This window comes from Passer montanus, unplaced genomic scaffold (genome assembly GCF_014805655.1).
Source record: "Passer montanus isolate IOZ18808 unplaced genomic scaffold, ASM1480565v1 scaffold116, whole genome shotgun sequence".
Lineage (NCBI taxonomy): Eukaryota > Metazoa > Chordata > Aves > Passeriformes > Passeridae > Passer > Passer montanus.
In genome coordinates this window covers 1,467,609-1,489,366 of record NW_024358278.1, presented here as the reverse complement: position 1 = coordinate 1,489,366, position 21,758 = coordinate 1,467,609, and the positions used below count along the sequence as shown (strand labels likewise).

General features: G+C 48.2%; 1 protein-coding gene across 7 annotated transcripts in view; it reads right to left on the bottom strand.

Annotated features, from left to right (window-relative positions):
• Positions 1–2,259: 2,259 nt before the first annotated feature.
• Positions 2,260–21,758, bottom strand: part of GDPD5 (glycerophosphodiester phosphodiesterase domain containing 5) — a 100,222-nt gene continuing 80,723 nt past the window's right edge. For 6 of the 7 annotated variants that reach the window (XM_039697064.1, XM_039697059.1, XM_039697065.1 and 3 more), the window contains exons 8-17: positions 21,115–21,260; positions 17,154–17,236; positions 14,196–14,346; positions 13,561–13,779; positions 12,779–12,936; positions 10,937–11,084; positions 9,973–10,055; positions 8,780–8,794; positions 5,654–5,766; positions 2,260–4,417 (exon numbers count right to left, since the gene is read on the bottom strand). In XM_039697064.1, the coding sequence (XP_039552998.1) occupies positions 4,302–4,417; positions 5,654–5,766; positions 8,780–8,794; positions 9,973–10,055; positions 10,937–11,084; positions 12,779–12,936; positions 13,561–13,779; positions 14,196–14,346; positions 17,154–17,236; positions 21,115–21,260 (1,232 nt within the window). In that variant the 3' untranslated portion in view covers positions 2,260–4,301. The remainder of the gene's footprint in view (positions 4,418–5,653; positions 5,767–8,779; positions 8,795–9,972; positions 10,056–10,936; positions 11,085–12,778; positions 12,937–13,560; positions 13,780–14,195; positions 14,347–17,153; positions 17,237–21,114; positions 21,261–21,758) is intronic. The other variant, XM_039697058.1, reaches the window with a different exon arrangement.

The window sequence follows — 21,758 nt, the reverse complement described above, 5'->3', positions numbered from 1 at the left end:
TGTGGGCAGGGAAAATGTGTTTTTTGGTAAATTTGGGGTTTAAAAATGTTGCCAAAATAATGCAGGAGCTTCTTTCCTCAGTGAAATCTGAAAAGGTGCAAAGTTTAATTCATTTCCTGCTGGGATTCTTCTCGGCTGACCTGAAAGGAAAGGCTGAAGGATTAAAAGGGCATTTCATTTTCTGTACCATCTGAGTTTCTCCATCCCACCTTTCCATGTCTTTGTCCTTACATTTTTTATTCCTGCTGTGATCAATTTTTATTTCTTACTCATTTTCTTACCCCTGCCTTCTTCCTGTACCTTTCAGGCTCCACCTCAATTTCTTCACCCACTTCTGATTTCAACTCACTTCTAATTATTTTCTCTCTTACTTGGGTGCTAAGGATCTAAATTATACACAAAAAGAAAGCAAACATAGAGTATTGTAGAACTACATTGTCCTTGATGTCTGTGGGCAAAAAAACTCCACAAATACTTCATAGAATTATCAGGATGGTCTGGATTAAAAGGGACCTTAAATATTGAATCCTGAGGAGGGTGGTGGTGGTTTTTGTGTGGCAGCAATCCTTGGATTTTGGTTGAATTTTGGGAGTGGAATCGAGCTGAGGAGGAAGGAGCAGAACCACCCCGGGGTGTGTGGTGCCAGGGGTAAGAATCACCCTCCTGTGGCTTCTGTCCTGGCACAAGTTTGGTGACAGGAATTGGGTGACATGTAGCTGAGCACCAGAGCAGGACGCGACCTGCCAGGACAGGGTGACTGTCCCTGGGTTGTGGTGCAAATTAAAAATTTCCCCAAGCAAATTAAAAATTCCCCAAGCTCACGGGCAAAGTCCGAGCAAGCTCTCTGTCCTGGTGATTTGTCTGTGCCAGCTGCAGCTCTGCAATTCTCAGTTTAGATTGATTACAAAGGCATATATATATATATCTATATATGTGTGTGTGTCTATATATATATATTTTTAATTTTTATTATTGAGAGAATTTTCTGGATCTTTTAAGGTTGGAAACTGGGATCTGACAGTGAAAAACAGTGAGATGCACAGAGCTGAGAAGGAAGGTGCGAAGCTGAGCGTGGTGTGCTCGTGGAAAGCTGCAAGGAGAAGGGAGATGGATCTGTGTGTGTGTCCTGGCACGTTTTTGTGTGCCAGCCTGCAAAATTGTCATTTGATTGTGGGGCGAATAGAGGTTTGCAGATATAAGGGTTGTGAGAAAATGGTTTGTCCTCGCTTATCTCTGAAGGATGTGGCTGGAAACTTTTCAAGGGGGAAGGTCAGCGACAGCTTTGTGTGCTGGCACATTTTCCTTGTCGCGTTTTTAGCTGGAAACGATTCGGTTTGGCTTGAGACTCTGATCCCGGGAATATTTTGGTACCTGTAGCCGAGCAGGGAGGTACCCAGCGCAGCGGAGTGTTCGGTGTCATTTACACAGGGCCGGAGTTTGTATTTTAAAGGCTTTTCCATGGGAAGAGCTGCTGGAAGTTGAAGGTTTGAAATGGAAAAAAACCCCCGCAATTCCCGTTCAGCGCGGCGGGAATGGGCCCGGGGCTCGGGTACGGCCCTGCCGCTGTCTGCTGGGCGGGGTGCGGGTCCCGAACCCTCGGGACCGGGATGAGAATCGGGATCAGAACCGGGATCGGGATCGGGATCGGGATCACTGCTGGGGCCCCGCGGGCGCCGCCTGGCGGACACAGCGCGGCGGTGCAGAGCAGCGCCCTCCGGTGGGCAGCGGCGGAACTGCAGCGCCACTGGGGCTTCAATACATAAAATTATTATTATTAATAATAATAATAATTTATTTATCATGATAATAATAATCATTACTATTTATTCACTCATGTTCACGTTGAGCCTCTCAGTGAACCCAAGATATAATGAGTTTCTTGCCAAGGGCTCCAAGCGACCAACTGCACCCATATCCCAAAGCCCCTTAAATAATTTGGAGGTGATTTGTTTTTTTTTTTTTTCCCCAGCCTAAGCAGCGAATTCGAGAAAAACCCCAAATTAAAAGATATGGGGTCTGAGGGGAAGAGAGGGGTTCTGAGTTAAATTAAAAAAGCACTGGGAAAAGTAAGTTTTTGGGATGTCTCATATTCTCTCCTGGTTTTTGTGTGATTTGTTCTTGATTTCAACTGCTCCCAGGGGGTTTTCAACCTTTGCGGTTAAAATGAGCTGCTGAGAAGGACAGAAAATAATGGGAAAACTCTCTGGATCAGGCAGTGGGAGCCTCTGTCTAGTGCCATAACACAAAACAACAACAGACTGGCAGGGGAATACTGACAGTTTATTTCACAGAGCATTGCAGAGTTTATTTTGATCTAGCTCTAGTCTCATCCAAAAAGTATCATCCTCTGCTTTTTTTCCAAAAAAAAGGTAGCAAATATTCAGGACAGTAACAGTCAGTGCATTATGCATGAAATTTGGGTCTTGTTTAAAAAAAAAAAAAAAAGAAAAATAAGTTAGTTGTTAAAACAACTCTTTGTTGGTTTGCTTTTATCACTTCCAAACTTTTAAGCACTTAACCTTTCAATAAAGTCATCTCCAAGGACAGAAACAGAACATGCAGGTGATCACCAACAGATGCTGAGGTTTAACAACATCTCTCACTTGGCAATGACAATCCACCAGGAATGGTTCAGCACAGCACCACATCAAAGGGAGAAGCAACTTCGTTCTCAAAATCCCTTCAAATCCACCAAAATCTTGCAGTTCTGCAGAACAAGACACGCTGCATTTCATGGACTTGAGAGTACCATGGAGAAGGACAGTATTTGGGGAAGGTAAGAGGAGGGGCTTATTCCACTTACACTCCTAAAAACCTGGGGGAGATGCAATTGATTTGGGGTGGTGCTTTTTCAAGCACTAAAATTCACATTGTCATTATCAAAGTGGTTTTTTTGCACATAGTTAACTTGGCCACTTTTCCCCCCGACTCCTACACACAGAGCCCAAACTTCAGGGTTTCAAAAATGCCACTGGATTTCAGCCTAAAAGGACAGAGCAGCTCCAAAACAAGAAGAAACTGTTCAGGGCTGTTTCTCTCATGGCTTTGGGTGTGGAATGTGATGTATATCAGCATCTCCAAGACTGCCTTCTCCTCCTCTATTTTTTTTTTTTTCCCTTTTTTTTTTTTTTTTTTTATTCTTCTAACCTCTGGTCTAAGATTTTGGGTTAAAGCCTTTTGCATTGGAAATTTGCTGATGGGAGCCTCTGCCTTCAGAGCCCATCAGCATCTGCTGCAAGACCATCACTCCTTTGGAGGACGTGCAGCTTTACAGATCCTGCTTTTACAGCAAGGAGCAAAGGTCTCCTTGCAGGAATAAATTATATCCCAGGGCTGCTTCGCCTTCCAGACTATTTACAACTTCTTCACCCAGGGGCATCTCCTCGGCCCAGAGAGGGGGAAGCTCCCAGTGCAGCACCACCTCCTCTTCCAGGAGGGGAGCAAGGAGCGACTGCAAATGCCACTTGGAGTGGCAGGCACTTCAGCCAGATCCCAGCAGTGATGGTGCCCATGGCACTGCCTGTCACAAGCAGAGCCCAGCCTGGGGAGAAGAGAGAAAAAAAGGGGGAAAAAAAATAGAAATCAAGAACTGCTGCCAGCAGAGACCAATCCGGAGCCAATGCTCAGGATTTGCCTTCAAAACTCTGGCAGGACATTCCAAGAAGGCCATTCCCCATCGAGCATCCAGGCTTTGGGGAAGGAGGATGGGACAAGGAGCAGGTGCCCAAGTGACTGAGCCAGTGCAAGCCCTTCCCTGGCTCTGAACCTCCGCAGGGAAGGGCAGCGAGAATTCCTCTCCTAGGCAAGCTTCTCTTTTCCCAACAGCCTCCTGTGGCATCAGAGCTACAATTTCATTGCCCAGGAAAAGGGGAACGGGGGAAAAACAAAGGAAAAGAAACCGTAACAAAATCAACACTTCACAAGAACATCACAACATTCAGCTACACAGTCGCTGCACCAGGGGAAGGGAGAGAAATGGGACACAGGTCCAAAGTGTTGCTCCCAAAACCCCCCCAAGGGGACTCAGGCTCTCACATCAAGATTCAAAGAACTTCAGCCGTAAGGTTGAGGATTTAATGAACACGGTACTTCCATTCATGCCCTGGAAAAATTACACTCAAAAAAAAAAAAAAAAAAGACAAAAAAATTCAGATTTTCTACATATTTACAAAAACAAGCCCCCCAGCCTCACAACCAGGGAGGTGGAGCAGCCAGTGGTGGGGAGGGGGAGCGGGTTTCTGCCCCAGCAGCAGTTCTCAGAGGCTCCCATCCCACGGGAGGCAGGCAGGGGAGCACAGCCCTCAGCTGGCGCGGAGCTTGGCGTCGCGGCGCTCCGTGGGCGTCACCATCTCGTTGGCAAAGCCGTTCTCGGAGCAGAAGGACAGCTCGTCCGTGCTCTCCACGCCGTTGTTGATCTCTGGGAAGGGCAGAGAAGGCAGGGAGGTCATCAGAGGAGCTTCCCCCCTGGATGGGGGGCTGAGGTGCTGAGCAATCCCAGCACGCGGCACCCCAATGCTGCTCTCTCACTTCTGAACACAATCTGCCTCCAGTTTGGAGCTCAGCTCTACAATTCAGCCCTACAAAATGCTGCCACCACCAGAGCAGAGCTGGATCCCCCCCTGCCATCCCCTCCTCATCCCCCTACACCTGATGTCACTGTCACCTGTGGGAGAGAGGTACAAAGTACCTGAACCTAATCCCTGCCCATCCTGGAAAAGGACTGGCTCCTCCAGTCGCTGCTTTCACTGGGCAAAACCTGCACCCACCAAGGTTTTAATGGTCAAACATCCACCCTAAGTGGGAGTAGTTGTTTCAGAGGCACAAAACTTCAATCTGCACCCCCCAGTTCTAAGGGATTTTATGTCTAGGACATGTCAGGGAAGCTTAATTCTGCTGTGCCAAGCTGTTTTCCTTGTCTGGGCTCCCTGGATTTATACCTGATTTTCACCACCTCTGGCTGGCATTTCACACAGTAAGCAATGTTGCCTTTTTGCTCTGTCTGTGCCCAGAGCACTAAACCCTGATCCCTGCTGGGCATCTCCAGACCCTAAATACAAAAAAAAAGAAAACCCATAACAAAGCTCAGGGGGTGGGGGGATTATATTCACATTCCTTCAAAGGTGAGCTTTCCAGCTTCATGCACCGCATTTTACCTTTTAAAGCTAAACATTTCCATCTTTGCTCACAATTTTGCTATCTTTCTTAGAGGTGGTGTGTGATAGAAACATTACCAAAGTGTTCCAACAGAAATAAACTCTGGGAGGAGCATGAGGATATCAGGAATGCCACAACCTCTAATGCCATTGAATTCCAGGTCTACCCCAACCTCATCACCGTATCTGTGGTCACATGTGCCATTATTGGGTTTTTTGGTGAGTAACAATGGGGCGTGGAGAAGATGTGGGACAGTGTGAGATGGGAAGCTAAATGCAGGATTTCTGAGCTTATCAGTGCTGGGATGTGCCACAGAATCACAGAAGAGTTTGGGCAGGAAAGGACCTTAAGGATCATCCCATGCCCGTATCCAAGAGCGCAGTGCAGCAAGGTCAGCCCAGCCCCCTGCCCCAGAGCAGGAAAAGCCCCCTGCCCCACGAGCAGCCCCTCCCTCCGTGGGGTGAGAGCTGAGGGAGGCACCCAGCAGCCCCGTGCCTACCTGAGAAGATCAGCTTCTCCTTCATGATCTTGACGTCCTGGCTGGAGCGGCGCACGGCGGCGCTGAGCATGATCTGCTCCGGGTTGTAGGTCCTGATGCTCCCCAGGCGCCACCTGCAAGACAGGAGCAGGGCTCCAGGGACTGGCCTCTCCAGACACAGGAGCATCCTCAGTGCAAGAGGCCCTTTGATCCCTTGCAAACCCCACGTGGCAGGAGGATGTCCAGAGATTAATTACCTCAGGCATCTTTAGCCACCTTGAGCACCCTAATTCCACCCGGGAATTAAACCCATGGATTGACAGATCCATAAACTAATTTCCACAAGGGCTGCAGCTGTCTCACAGCCCTCTCCAGTTGTGCAAAGGAGATGGAGGTGTTTAAACTTTTAGAGGGAACAGAATAAGAGAACCAGCCAAGTAAAGAAACCACAAATCTTCCCTCACCGAGTGCCGTGGTCAGGCTTGTGGGAGAAGAGAGCTCAAAGACAATTTAAAGTTTCAAACCTGAGACACAGCAAGCAAATGGCCTCAGATTGTGTCAGGGGAGGTTTAGATTTGGTATAGGAAATATTCCTTCCCCAAGTGGGCTCTCCAGCCCTGGCACAGCTGCCCAGGGCAGTGCCCATCTTTGGAGGGATTTAACAGCCACGTGGACGTGGCACTGTGGCAGACCCTCATGAGGAGGGGAAGATGGGCTGCTGGAATAGGGGAAAACACAGCCTGGTGGGCTCAGCCAAGATCCCACCACAAGGGGATGATGTTTAGGCCAGGCTTTCATAGCCCACACCCCACTGAGCCAGCAGCAAGTCCCACTCTCCCTGCCAGAGCCAGGGATGCCCTAAAGCTATTTGATACAGAAACAGCCCGGATTTAGGGTGGCCTATGAGGTTTCTGATCTGCTGTCACCATCTAGTGGCTCACCCACACAAGAGAAGGTGACCAAAACCATCACCTCCTCCATTTGTAACCCCCTAGCCAGCCCCAGGAGCAGAAGATTTGAGGAGCCCACAAATCTCCAGCCTGGGTCTACAGCATCAGCCTGACAAATCAACATTCACAAAGGAGGTTCTGCAATTTTTTTTTCCCCAGGCAAATGTAGCTGGTGTCAGTTTTGTAGGGTTTCCACCCCCTTCCCAAGTCCCAGTGCTTGACACTGGGTGACCTGAATCAGGCTTTGACCAGGGTACAGATGAAGGCTACACAGAAAAGAAGGGGTGGGATGGCAACACGACACAACTCACAAACCCATGGACAGAAGCAATGCAGAGGAAGCACAAGGAGGCAAAAACATTGAAGAATAAAGCAAATATTTTTTTTTCTTCTATCATTATCTAAACTGAACCACTCTGACCTGGAAGAACATATTTCTTGCCTTGGTATCCCCTGCAGGCAGATCCCACTAATGTGACTGCAGGATCTCAGAGGATAAAATCCTCCTCAAACTCTAAATCAGGACCAAAACACATTGGTACAAGTCTTCTCTTTGCCCACCACATCAGCATTTTCAGCATCAAGTCACTCTGTGACCAAAAGTGACCTCTCACCCACAGAGCCCAGCCTCACACGTGTGCAGGGACCAAGGGCTCTTCTCCTCCTGCCAAGAGGAGCAAGCACTGCTCCGTGCTCTCCACCTCCCGTGGTGGCTGTGGGCAGACCCAGGGTGGTAAAACACACACGAGGAGATGATGGCTCCTCTCACAGGGTGCACTGCTCCGACTGAGCCAGGAGAGGGTCACCCCAATCCGAAATATCCTCTCACAAGGGCCACCAGTGCATTTAACCAGGATGCCACTCCGACCAACACCACGTGACACACTCTGTGCTGCACTCAGAAGCCTTGGGTCTCCAAAAAGCTGGTTGAATAGAAAAGAGCACCTCTCCTACCCCCTTGGACTCTGTTGTGATGGACCAGGTTTGGGACAGCAGCGTGCAAAAAGGCCAGAGAGACAGCAGGAAGGTCCTGTTCTGGGAGGCTGGCGTCAGAGCAGACCAGACGGACACGGGGTGGGAACGGACTAAAAAATACTGGGACAACAACACAGAGACAGCATACACCGGGTTAGGGCCACGGCCAGACCCTGGCGTGGGAGGGGAGATGCTCAATGCCATGGAGAGGGGGTGGGAGAGGGGCAGGTCGAGGGAAAAATGGGGTTGATGGAGCAAGCACAGAGCCAAGCCAGCTGCAGTCCCCCTCCTGTGCCTGCTCCTGCCTAAAGCTGCCTTCTCCTCATCATCGGGACCACCCGACCTCCCTGCACCCACAGGAGGCTCAGAACACCTCGTGGACACCTGCAGGGGCCAACCCCGAGCCCGAGGCAGTGGGTGGGGGCAACCAAATCCTCAGGAATGCAAGCCCATGACACAGAGCAGGAGCAATGGAGAAGGGAACACGTGAGGAGTTTGGTTTGAGTGGGGAGGCAGAGAAGGCTTGAGTGCAAAGTGCCAGCACTTCCCTCCAAAGGGGTGAGAATGACTGCTGAGGGAAGGGCCCAAACAAGGAGAAATCTGGGGTTCTGACTGATGGCACTTCAAATCCAGCAGCCCAGGCTCAGTTCCCTCCCCTGCTGCAGTGCTCTTTGTTTTCACGCTGTATTTCCAGCTTCCCAGTGGTGCAACTCGGGAAGATCCCAACTGATGAGCCAAACCTTTCCAGTTATCAGCCCTGTTAATTCAGAGCAGTGCTACTTCATATAATTGAATAGATTCCATGATTTTCTTTGAGATAGAGGCTGGTCTCAAACATCTCTGGTAAATACAGGGAGGAAGGGGATATTTTGCATGGGATTATTTCCACAGAGAAAGCATTACATCCTCTGGGAATCTCCCAATTACAGTGTGCCCTGGGACCTCAGAACTGGGCTGTTTTAAAAGGCACTGACTCAGATCATTGTCACAGAAGGTCAGGTTGCCTTCAAAACATCCCCTGGCTTCAGCTTCAGACGCCCCTGGTGCTCGTGGCAATGTCCAAACCCTCATGGTCCCCTCCTGAAGCCAGATGTTGGAAAGCATCAGAAAAGCTGCATCCTGCCCTGACCATCTGCAGTGAAGCCATAGCAGAGAGGGAGAGAGAAAGAGAGAAAGGAAGGTTGAATGAAAAAGAGAAAGAGGAGGAAAGCACCAGAATTACCTGATCATGTGATAGCTGTGAGATGCCAGAATGCAGCAGAGAGAGAAAGAGGAGGAACATGCACAACAGTCAGAGCAGTAAGAAAATAAACAAGGCAAAGAGGCAAAAAAAGGTTAGTCAGAAGTCATCACAGTTGGTATTTCCCCTCTGGAGAGGCTGCCACGATCCTGTCACTGGGGCTGGAGCAGAAGAGCAGGAGCAGTCCCTACCATGGCTGAGGAGAGAGAAGCCATGCAGAGGACAGAGGACGAGCACATTAAAGCAGTGCCTCTGCTCCCACCCACCCCCTCATCCCTGCATGAAGGGAGCAGCTCTGGTTTGCCCCAAAAAGGACTTGGGGAAAAAAACAAAACAACCAAACCAAACCAACCGACCAAAAACACACCAAAAAAATCAACCATGACACTGAAGGCCAAATGCCAAGCCTCATTCCCCAGAGCTGAATCACATCAGCAGGTGGTAGCTGGGCAATTCTGCTCTGATTTGGTTTTGACACATCCTCAACCCTGCTGGCAACTCTTTCATGTGGTGGAGAAACTGCAACATCAGGGAAAGGGGTCTGTCCTGCACAAGGCTCTGGAAGAGCAAGCCCTTTGCTGCAGAGAAGTCCAACTTTTGGAGTAGAGCTTCTCCTTCTTCTTTCTAACTAAGCACCTGATTTGATTTGCAGAATCATAATTTTTCCCATAATAACTCCCTGCCTGTGGCAGGGGTGTTGGAACTAAATTATCTTTAAGGTCCCTTCCAACCCAAACCATTGCATGATTCCATTATATTTCTATCTCCAAACAGGAACAAACTGATTGAAGACAACTGTAACATGTCCTTTTTGAACACTGTAATAGTGGAATGTCAAAATCCCTCCCCTCTCCTTCCTTTAAAGCACCTTAATGTCTTTCTCAACATCCTTTTCCCGAAAGCATTTACAGTTTCTCTTCCACATATTTTAGGAGCAAAGGAAAGGATCTGACACTACTAATTAGTGATCTCTTGTTCTTAAAAGTGTGCATCCAATTCTCCATCCCATCTTGGGAGTGGAATTATTGTTTGCAAGGGTTTTTTAATGACTATTTCCCCTGCTATAGCAATCCAAGAACTGAGGCTCAGGGAACTCCTCTCTCCCACCTCCACCCGACAATCTGGACAAAAACACAGGTCACAAACACACAAGAGCAGAGCTGTAACAAACTTACTTCTGGAATATAAAAACTCCTACAATTACAAGAAATGAAATGAGATCAGACGTGATCCAGATTAGGTGGTACTCGTCTGGAGGCTGCAAGACACAAAACAGGAGCAGACCTTAAACATTTGGGTTTGTGCAATCACAGGGAGACCACACATGGCTGGAGTTACCACCGAGGAGCAAGAAAAGCACAGAGCTGCAGGGGTTAGGTATAAATCACAATATTTATGGCCTTCCTAATGCCAGGCTGTCATCCAAAACTATCAGGGGAAACTGCAAACAGGAACAATTTGAAACTCTCCCTCCTGTTTGTGTGCTGACATTTTCTCAGAGCTCTCTGGGCTGAAAGTTTCCTATCTCAGTTGTACCTCAGGGTGAGGGGCAAGATGCTGTTTTGGAATCCAGGTCTGGGGGAAAACAGGGAAATATATCCATGTAGGGTCCATTTTAAGTGCAGATGGGACCTTTTGGGCACAGCCCCATGCTGTAAATGCAATTTCTGTATTTTCAGCCACTGGTAGGTCTGGTTCCAGTTGCCAATCACAGCAGCTGAGCCCAGCTGAAGCACCATCACTGGATCTCTGCTTATTCTTGTCCAGCATGGGGTAGGCAGAGGTAAATCTTCAATTTGGGATTCAGAACAGGCAAAAACCTAATTTTACAATTTGGCCAAGACACAGAGGCCTGATTTGCTGGTTCACCTGTGTGCCTGCTTCTCCTGCAACTCTTAGCTGCTCAGCAGGTCTGCAAAGATGCTCTTCCCCCAGAGGAGAACTGGAAAAATCATGTGGGTTGAACAGGGAGTGCAATGCAATCCTCAAGGATCTCACCCAAACTTACGGGATTGTTCAAGAGGAACCATCTAGAGCGGGGAAACCCTCAAGCCCAGCCAAACCTCCCTGGAAAACCTCTCCCCTCCACACCCACCCAGCTCATTTCCCGCTGCCAGCCCTTCCCAGGGTGGTGCTTACCATGAGCCAGATGGGGAAAGGCACCTTGCGGAGGAGGTGGGAGCTGTCGGAGGTGACCGAGGGGACGCCGGCGCACCAGAGGATGGAGAACAGCCAGGGCTCGTTCACCGTGTACAGGTTCACACTCAGGTTGGCCATGGCGTAGTCCCTGCCAAGGCACACGCACGGGGTGACATGCAGGACCCCACCAAACCTCCATCCCTTGCCATCAGCCACAGCCGGGTTTATTTGGATTGTGGGGAGTGAAGAGTTTTAGAACAGGGCACCTCGTGAGGGCAATGGATTGATCCTGACAGCTTTCCTCACCTCCTGGCTGCTGTCTGGCACAGGCCACAGGCCATCTCAGATGCTTCCCCAGGAATGATGGACATGGTGTGTTTCTGGAACAACCATCTCATCGCGCTGATGCAAAATTAGCATCTGCCTCAGACGCCTGGAACATTTCAGGGGCAATCTGCTTAATTAAACACTGGCAGACCTGCCTCCAACATCACCTCCTGCAACTTCCATGCCCTTGTTTTGGGGACAATTGCAGAGTTACAGCTTCCAGTCTCCTGAGGTCATTTTCCAAGCAGCTGAAACTGCCAGCAGCAAACCAAGCACTGGCAATTACCTGGTACCCAGAGAATTCACATAAATTGCTCTATTTCCTCATCTGTGAAGCAGAAGCATCAACAATCTCCCTCACATGGGCAGCACAGATTAATCCCTGCAATTTAACGCTCTGAGGTGGCAGCACACAGTGCAAGACACGGACATGTCCCAGCTCTCAACAGAGAGCTCCAAAGGGGCTCTCAAGGGCAGGGCTGGTTGCAGCCATGTTGCATCCAGGTGCTGGATTTGGGGAGAATTGAGAGAACTGTGTTAAACCAGGGATGCAGCAACATTTGGCTGGGCACCACAGGGTTCAAGAAACATTCAGGTGACAGCTCTTATTTTGGAGACAGCTCAGGTGGGGTTGATGGGAGACTGGGGCTGATGAACTGGGACAGATGAGTGACTGGGCACACAGCCCTCTCCATGGGGCAGAGCAAACAGGAGGAAAAATAAGCAGGGATTATCCTGCAGATAAAGCAGAGCCTTGGTTTTAAGGGTGAGGAGCTGGACTGACTGCTGGCAGCCATGGAAGGACACAGCAGGATCACCCAAACAGGGCCACGCTCCCAAACAGCTGCAGGCTCAGCTCTTCCCTGCTTCAGCTCTAACATGCAGCCAGCCAGCTCCTTTGGAGATATTTCTCTTCTGCAGACCTGTTTCATTTAAATTTTAAAAACCAGAAAAGCCCTACTAGAAACAATCTGCCCTCCCTGGGAGCTAAAACACCACACAGTTCACACACAGGCTGAGGCAGGACAGGAACCCCTTGCTGTGCCAGGGCCATTACAGAGAAGAGCTGATCAGCCTAAATAGATGATACAGGACAGGAGTTTCTCTTTCTGCAAAGAGAAATTTCTGAAAGCATATCCAGACTTTGGGCTAATCAAAATTCCAAGCTAGCAGCTCTGGAGCAGACAAAGGGAAGCAAAGGGCAGCTGCTAATGAGGATGAAGCAGCACTCAGAGGGAACTCAGTGTGAAAGGCCTTCACTTTTTTCCCAGAACTGTGAGTGCAATAAGAATCATCCAATTCATCCATTTGTATTTCAAAGGGGCTCATCATATCCTGAGACAGCATGTAGAGATGTCAGAGGCAGCTGTGCATTCCCAGGAACAGCCTGGATTCCGCGTGACTTGCCCAGCTCAAGCTTTCGAGACCAAATCCATCTGGAAAGACCCCAGTGTGCAGCCAGACAGGCTGAGATGCTCAGGAAAGGATGCTGAGGGCTCTGGCAGAGGGCAGTACCTGACCTCCTCGTTGGTGACCTTGGTGTAGCGCAGGTTGAGCTTCACGATGCCCTTCTCCCTCAAGCGCTCTGCGTCCAGCTTGAGCCCAGAAGTCTGCTGGAAACCAGGAGCAACCTGCCTGACCAGCTGCCTCTCCGTGTCTGGCAGCCACATCACCTGTGGGGGGAGCAAGAAAGGGAACAGGGTATGGCAAACGTGGCTCCCAAATCTGGCAACACTCCAGCCCAGGGCATGGAATTCCCTGAGCTCACACCGTGATTCCGAAGCACATCAAGTCACCAGCTCACTCTGAAGAGGTAAAGTGGGTCATGGAATCACAGAGTGGTTTGGCTAGAAAGGGACCTTTAAACCTTTAAAGTCATCCCATTCCAACCCCTTGCCATTCCAACACCTTTCTCTAGCTCCAAGCCCCAACCAGCCTGGTCTTAATAACTCAGCGATGCTCATCTACCAAAGCAGCAGAGAAGCAGCCACATGCATTTTCAACAGGGAACTAAAAACCCGAGGGAGGAATCCCACTTCACATCCCCACATCTTAACAATTTTTCTCTTGCTCTTCATCTCCATCTCTGTTGTGACCTTAGTGGGGACTTAAAAAAAAAAAAAAGAGGGAGAATCAATTCCATACCCAGAGAGAAAGAAGTTCTCCTGAGCTGTACCAGGTGCTCCATTCCAAACTCTGTGCCCAGCACAACTTCCAGTGATGCCCCACTGGAGACATGCAAGGATTCATGGAAACCATAGGGATTTTGGAGATTTCCCCAAGCCCACAGAACTCACAGCCTGCTGCCGAATCCCCGAGGCCAGGATGGTTTCCAGGGTGATGTTGATGTAAGTGCTGTAGTAGGGATGAGCTGCTGGCAGGTTCTGGAAGTTCAGGATGAGAGATGTGTTGTCCTTGATCACCTCCAGCATATCCTCCAGCTTGCAGACTGACTGGTTGGCAGCCTCCAAATAGTCAGCCCTTGAGAGAGACCCTGCTGTCCAGAAAGGGTCATTCTGGAAGCAAAGCAATCCCAGGATTACTGCCACAAAGCCCAGACACCCCCAGTGCAAAGACTTTCTTACTTTTTTCTTTGTGGAGATGATTGTCTCAAAATGAAATTCAGAAAAAGGGGAACAGTGTATAACACGCTGATTTTTCTATCTTTTTTTTTTTTATAATCACATTAAAAAGTGATTATAACTGGGGGTCTTGAAGTTCTTTGTGGTGTCAACCAGGCTTGAGGCCCCTTTTTCCAGAAGGGGCACAGAAAGTGGCTTAGACCAAGCCTAAGTTTAGGAGAGACAGAACTCAACATGGTCCATGCACACTTGGTCCAGTGCACCACACCACCAAGGAGATGGATCTACACCTTTCACCCTCAAAGAGGAGCTGGGCAGGAGCTGTGATCCCATGGCTCCGTGGCACCCACCTGCAGGAACCACTCTCCAGCGTTGAGCTTTTCCAGGTCGGTCCAGTTGAACATGGAGCAGTGCTCGTAGGCCCGCTCTGGGAACACCTCCTCCACGTTGGTCGTTCTCCTGAGAGTCTTGTCGTGCATCAGAAAGGGCACCCCATCATAGCTGCAAACACACACCCTCTTACAGGTGGAGGAGGGAAACTCCCCTTCCCACTCCAGCCCCTCTCACATCAAAATCCTTGGGAAGGTGTCAATGAGGCTAAAAAAGTCCCCAGCATCCTCAAGAGGAAGATCTCTCTCAGATACCTGTTTGTTGTCAGTCACTCATGCACTGACACAACACTGCCCATGCCTCATCCACTTCTCCCTCAAAAATGTAAAACTCAGGTGGCTTCACCAAGAACACCCACCCTGAATGCTCATCCAAGCTTCCTCAGCTTATGCAGCTCCCAAAAACATCAGAGGTTTCTCTGGATGCACGGACACACACACACACTCTCCACAGCAGGAAAGGAGGGGAATTTTCAAAGCCTCTCACACTGTCTGTGAACATCAGGCTTTCAGCAAGATGCAAGGCTTCCAAACTACCAAAAATGCTCTGAAATTGCCTTCTCCAATTGAAAACTGGTTTCATGCCCACATGAGTTAAAATCATGCTTTAAAAAAAAACCCCAAAACACCCCACACCTCTCAGATGAAACGAAGCAGGCAAATGCACGCTCTGGGGTTTTTAAGCCATCTGGATATTACAGAATAAGGACTCTGGAAAGTATAAAGAACTCTTTAAACTTTCTTCCACTCCATTTTCTGTGACCAGATCAGTGGTGAAACCACACAGGGTAGTGACAGTTTTTATCAAAGGCAGGGGAACAGGAATCAGGACAAACCCAGGGCAGCCAGCCTGGTAGCAGTGACATTTTCCAAAGCAAGGAGCCCATGTTCCTAACAGGAGACTCAGAAAAAGTCTGAAAAGAGGATGGGTTGAAATAAAAAATCCCATCTGAATTAGGAGACAATCCAGAGCTGTTTCCCAGAGGGAAAACGAAACCCAGTTTTAGAGGATGGAGCAAATGTCGCCTCAGCTTTACCACTGCCCTCAGAAGTCCCTTCTCACAAAGGTCACTGGCACCTTTATTTGCTATTTCTGGCCTGTGCTGTGCCACCTCCTTCCCCCAGCCCAAAGCAACCTGCTGACATGGCAATCCCACGCTGCTGCAGTCAAAGGTTTAATAAATACAGTTAAAAATAAAATTAAAAAAAAACCCGCTAAGGAACTGCAGAATGAAGAGTGTGGACTGTTTGAAAGTGCCAGGAGCTCGAGTTTAACATCTCACAGAAGAGCAGAGCACTGCTAAGCCTTAACCACAGTGCAGAAATCCTATGGGGCTCTTGACATTTGCTGCCTCCTTCCAATCCTCCCCTCCCAGCACCACTCAGGGCTAACCACAGGGTCTTGGCAGGCCAGGGCTGAAGCAGGAATTCAGAGACAGCAATCAGAGCTTTAGAGGAAGAGATGTGGGAGGGGGTGGAAGAGAAAGAGGAACAGGCAGCAATTCCTGGTGCTTGGAGCAAAGCTGGCTTTCCAGCTGGTTTGGGATGTGGGGTGGGTGTGGAGCAGGATGTGATGGCTCTGAGGGTGTGCCCAAGCTGCCCACCCATGCTGGCACGTCTAGAAGGACATGGAACTATTCCAGGAAGGATGGAGCCATCCAGCCAAGGTACAAAAAGCATCTTCCTGAAGGGTAGGGACAGCAAGGGGTGCTGTGCTGCAAACCCTCCCTGAGGGTGCTGCCAGCTGCACCAACATCCCACTTCTCAGTCTGAAAGGCAATGGAATTCTCTTTTTCTGAAGGCACTTGGGTGTCTTGGAGAAGGCTCAGGAAACTGGGCCATCAAGGGCATTGTTTAAGCCTGGAGTGCTCCTCTGGGATGGCTGATGAGTGGCAGTGGGGAAGGATCTGGGAGCATTTCCAGCTCTCCTCCTCCCCAAGCCCACCTTTCTCCTTGGCCAGTGTTAATGGATTCAGCCACGTGAGCCAAGTGCTCATCTGGGAGCTGGACACTCGAGTACTTGTGCCCTCACAACAGATGACAAACTCATTTTGGAAAAAACAAAAACTGTGTAACATATCCCAATTCATACTCCATCCTTCCACAGTGACCTTCCACTCACCGGTGGGAAGAAATTCCTTCTGTTTTTAAATAATTTTCTCTCAAAAAAAAATTATGCAAAGTAAAAAGAAAGCAATTAAAAATAAAACTGCCTTCTACCAGGCAAAAATATCCGTCCATCAAACCTCCAAAGCAGTCAGGGGGAAAAAAAAAAAAAATATCTGCTTTGAGTTTGTAAGTGGTACTGGGACAAACTGGGAGCAGGAATATTAAGGAATATGAAGGAACTGGAACAAAGCACAGCTCTGGAAATATCCCTCTCTAAATTCTAATTGGTCTTGGCCACTCAGCTCAGCATTTGCCAGCAAGGAATGACTTTCTGACAATCAGCATCCTCCTTCCCTAAAGATTAATGCCAGAGGAAGAGGAGGAGGAAGAGCTTCCTCCTGGTGTATTCTTGGGATGGTTTGTCAAGGTTGGTGAAAACTCTGCTGTGCAACAAAGTCAAATTGGAATTTCTGCTCTGTCTGCACCTGGGGTATCCCAGGAGAAGTCACATTCCAGCAGCTCTGGCTGTGTTTTACTGGCATAAACCAGGCTCTGGGATAAACTACAGCCTTCTTGCAAATGAAAACAAAGAGATCCAGGTTCCCTCACTTGGACAAGTCCACCTTTCCCCATCACCTCAGTGAAATCATCAGCAGCATCTGACAGAGACAGACAGCAGTTACTGGATGAGTTCTCCAGGACAGCCCTTCCCAGTGGGAAAAGGCTGCAGTGCCCAGACTCTGGATCTGCTGGAGCGTTCCTGGCTTGGATTATGCACAGGCAGCCCCAGAGCAGCCAGCAGTGACCTACCTCAGCACCACATCAGCCTGCACTCCATACACCTTCTGCTCCACTGCCTTCTGGAAGGACATCAGAGTGTTCTCTGGTGCCAGCTGTCAAGAAAACATTAAAAAAAAAATAAAAGCAATGAGAGATCAGCAGCATGAGGGAATTTTACAAAGCAGTGTCAGCAAGGATGCTGGGAGAAGGGTTTGGAGATAGCAGGGATCCAAAATGTTATTATTCCACATCTATCTGTGCCCAAAAATTCCTGTCTCTTGTATACCACAGACAACAACCAGAATGTGTATTCTGTAAGATACATTTTACTCCCACTTCTACTCATTCCATAAAGTCATCTATTAGTCTAGAAATCAGAGGGTTTCTCTAATAACAAATGTTCTAGTTAGTTTTACCAACAATTAAAAAAATAGCCTTAAGCCTAGAAAATTTTTCCCTGTGGCTATCAGAGAGAAGGACTCAGATTTTATTTGAAATTCCTCCCTGTTGAATGGAGCAGATGGTAACAGACTTAGGGTTTGCTTAAAATAAAAATGGTGTGAAGACAGATACTTTGCTGTTCTACAAAAGCAGTACAGTGTAGCTGCTCCCAAAACACCCATGAAACAACAGGCAGACCAGAAAAAAAATATTGACAGCTACAGAAGGAAAATCTGGCAGGTTTTTTGCACTGAAAAACATCAAAATAAAGTTATTTTTGAAAAATAAATTACTTTTTTCCCTTTTTTTTCAGGTTTAGAAAACATCCTGTTTTTCCACCACTAGGATCACTTCCATCAGGACACAATGAGCATTCACAATCCATGATTTACTGCAAAGGGGAATAATTAACAACAAAGGCCCAATTGCACCATGTAAGCACAATATAATAATAAAATAATGAACATAAGTATAAAAACTGGCTTAAGCACTTAGAGTGGCTGTAAGAGACAATTGTTTTCTGATCACTTCGCAGGCTCAAGCAAAGCTTTGGGGTAAAACAATCAGAGCAAATGTCAGCCCCAACCTTCACCCAGCTCTGGTTCCTCTGCCTCCAGCCACACACCAGCACCAGCTCCTTTTTCTGTTTGCTCAACAAAGGCAGCACAGAGCCACGTTATCTCCCCAGAGCAGCTCCCAGCCAAAGCCAGGCTTGTTTGGGCCAGGGCAGCTGGGTCAGCCAAGGTCGGGCTTGGAGGAGCTCTGCTCACATTCCCGGAGCTGTCAGCAGAGAGCAGCAGCCGCAAGGAGCTGCAGCATCCACTGGCTCACATCGCCTTGGGCTGCTGTCAGCAGCTTCCCAAGCAGCCCAGGGTAACCCTGCGAGGTGATCCTCTTGCTTTTCCCAAAAAAACCCTCTCCTCCACAGCAGGCTGGGAGAGCAGGGCTTGTGCAGACTGGAGAAGAGAAAACTCTGGGAAGATCTCAGTGCCTAAAAGGGCTCTGAGGAGACCTCACTGCAGCCTTGCAGTACTTAAAAGGGGGGCTGGAAAAAAGGGGGAGCACATTTTACACAGACAGGACCCAGGAAAGGGATGGATGGGATATTGGGAATTAGGAATTGTGCCCTGTGAGGGTGGGCAGGCCCTGGCACAGGGTGCCCAGATCCTTGGATCCCTGGCAGTGCCCAAGGCCAGGCTGGACAGGGCTTGGAGCAGCCTGGAGTAAGGAAGATGTCCCTGCCCATTCCAGAGCAGAGGAATGAGATGAGCTTTCAGGTCCCTTCTACCCTAACCCATCCTGTGATTCTGTGATCAGAACTTAGGCAAAGACAGATCTCCCTGTGAGCAGGGGGTGAGTCCCCAGGCTGTCACCCTGACATAAAAAATTGCCTCTCCCAGGGAGTCCATCCAAACCTGCCCTCTGCACAAGCCACTGACACCCCGACATAACTCAGCCAACATCAGCCAGCAAGCCAGGAAAGCAAATTTAACCCTTTCCACCAAGAAGGAGGGAGTTGAAGCCCCAAATTAAGCATGTTTAAGGCAAAGATGCATCTAAGTGGAGCAGCTGCTGTTAAGGAATTAATTGCTGAGATTAATGTTATTTTTTAAAAAGAACTTTATGGCCAAACTGCAGTAACTAAAAAAAATTGCACAACCTTTCTGCTTGCATTTCTCTCTGTATTTCTTCAGGTATTTTTAAGGGATACCTGCTTGGTACAATAAATTCAGGCATGCTATGTCTAAAACCTAAATCCAGGTTTATAACAAGGGAAACAACCAATTCCTTAAGGGAAAGAAACCTTGGGGAACAAAGCAACAATTTCCAAATCTCTTCTCTTTTATAAACCCTGCCCAGGCACTGAGAGCCACGCAGACCCAGCTCAGGATTTCTAGCTGCTCTTCCTCCTCTTGTGCTTGGTTTGAGAGACTCATCCCCTGCAAAAATCAGGCTACTATTCATTTCTTCCTGCTGCAGAGACACAGCAAGTAATTTCTAGAAAATTACTACAAATGAACTCATTTTGGTTATTTTTGTGCTTAGAAGTCCATTGCAAATGCATTCAAACAGAGACAGGAGCTTTGGGGACCTTCCTTAAAGAAGATTATGGAACTGTGTTAGAGCAGCACAGCTTGGCTGCAGCTGGACATCACCACATTTGTGTTTTTCCCTTAATTAGCCAGGCCTTAAAAATGAACTCATGGCATCATTTGGTGGGGAGGTTAATGAAGAAGCCTGGACAGAAGAACCAAATTTTATTCCAAACTAACTGCAGCCACTGCAAACCTCTGGCTGGTCTAGGGGAGAGTGTCCCTGCCCATGGCAAGGGGCTGGAACAAGGTGGGTTTGAAGGTCCCTTTCAGCCCAAACCATTCTGGGATTCCGTGATTATGCACTAAAGAATCTGATATTTTGTTTCATCAACAAGATTTAAGGGAGTTTTCTTGTCTTTTTGGAAATATGGCCATAATTTTAATTTATTTTTTATTAATTTTTTCCTCTTTATCTCTCCAGTGTTAATCTCCTTGTGAGCCACGAACTGGACCAGAAAACCCTACAAGGCAGGATTAAAGTGGTACCTAAGAAATGAAATTGTCTTTTTGGAAGTTCCCTGTGTGGGGCTTAGCATGGGATCTGCCAGGCCATTGCATTTCAGCATTAGTGTCCCATCATGCCAGGTGAGTAACACTCCAAGGCAGTAAGAGTTCTGTTTAAAACAGAAAATAAAACATGTCTTTAATCCCTATATTTTAGAGAGCATCCATAACTATCCCTGCCCATGGCAGGGACTCAGAACTCAATGGTTTTCAAGCCGTTTTGGGATTCTGTGACCCAGATTTTCAGTAAACTCCTCAACCTGACTGAAAAACAGTGAAAAAGCACAAAACAAACCAGAAAAAGAAACAACAAACCAACCCTACAATGGACAAGAGGATAAACTCATAAGCAAAAGCCATTAGGGATTTAATAACTAGATGCAGGAGATGAGACCTGATTATTGTACTGCCCACACAAGAAAGCTGAAGCTTGATTTAATGAAAGAGGATCTGACCTGACACAGATTTATTTCCCAGACAAGCCCTTCTCCTGCTCTGGCAGAAGATGTTCATTGTGAGGGTTTGCTGCTATCCATCAGGCCAGCAGCCAGGTTAACTGCTCTCATTTTTGATACGTAAAGAAGCTGTGCAGCAAAGCAAGTGCTTCTTGATTCCACCTGCACAAAGCAGCACAAACCAAAGCTCTTTAGAAGCCTGAAGAAAAAAAAAAGCCACCCCAAAAAGATGGTGGCAATGTTTGGGAAGAGAATGAGGATGGAAGAGAAGACGAAGGGAAGATGAAAACCAGCAGCCAACAGAATGCAGTGGCACAAACCAGCCTGAACTGCCCTTCTGTTTGCACCTCAAACATCTGGGGTGTCACTTGACTCTGGGCTCAAGCCCTGCTTTATTCCCACAGCAATCCCAGCAGCAGGAGTGCCTCCAGACTGTATTTGTTGTAGCCATGCCCTGGAGAGTGGCAGGTGACAGCAGCACAGGTCACTACTCACCATGGGAGCCCCTCGGTGGCCCAGGATGGCTGGCTTGGGTCCCAGGGCCCTCTTCTCCATGATGCAGGGGGAGGAGATGGCCAGGGGGACGAGGTAAAGTGCAACTACAACTGCCAGGTATGCAGTGAACATCAGCATCTGCGAGGCTGGCGTGGAGAGAGAGACACAGAGATGGTCAAAAGGCTGGCCCTGACCTCCTCATGCCACAGAAACAAAGGCAGGACTCCTCTGTCGAGGCTGATCTACTGTCTGTGCCTCCAGTGTGAGAGCAGAGCTCTGTGTTCAGGGAAAAATATTTAAAAAAAGTAAATTATCAAATCCTGAAAGAGGTTTTCACTTCATTTTGTATTGAGAAAACAGTAAGTGAATTGCTTCAACCTCCAGAAAAGTAGCTCAAAACGTTGGTGGCATTTCCAACCTTTGGGTGGGACAGCACCAAATTCTGCCCTGCCTGACGAGAGAAATAATTCACCAGTCACACACAGCTAAAAATAAGCCATGGCACCACCTCTGTGCCTCTAAGGTTTATACTGGTGGTCCACCAGGGCAAAACCACTTCAGCTGCTTCTGCCTTGAGATCTGCACCAGAAAAATGCAATAATGTTTTACTGAGCAAGCTGACTTATTTATTAAATAAATCCCTG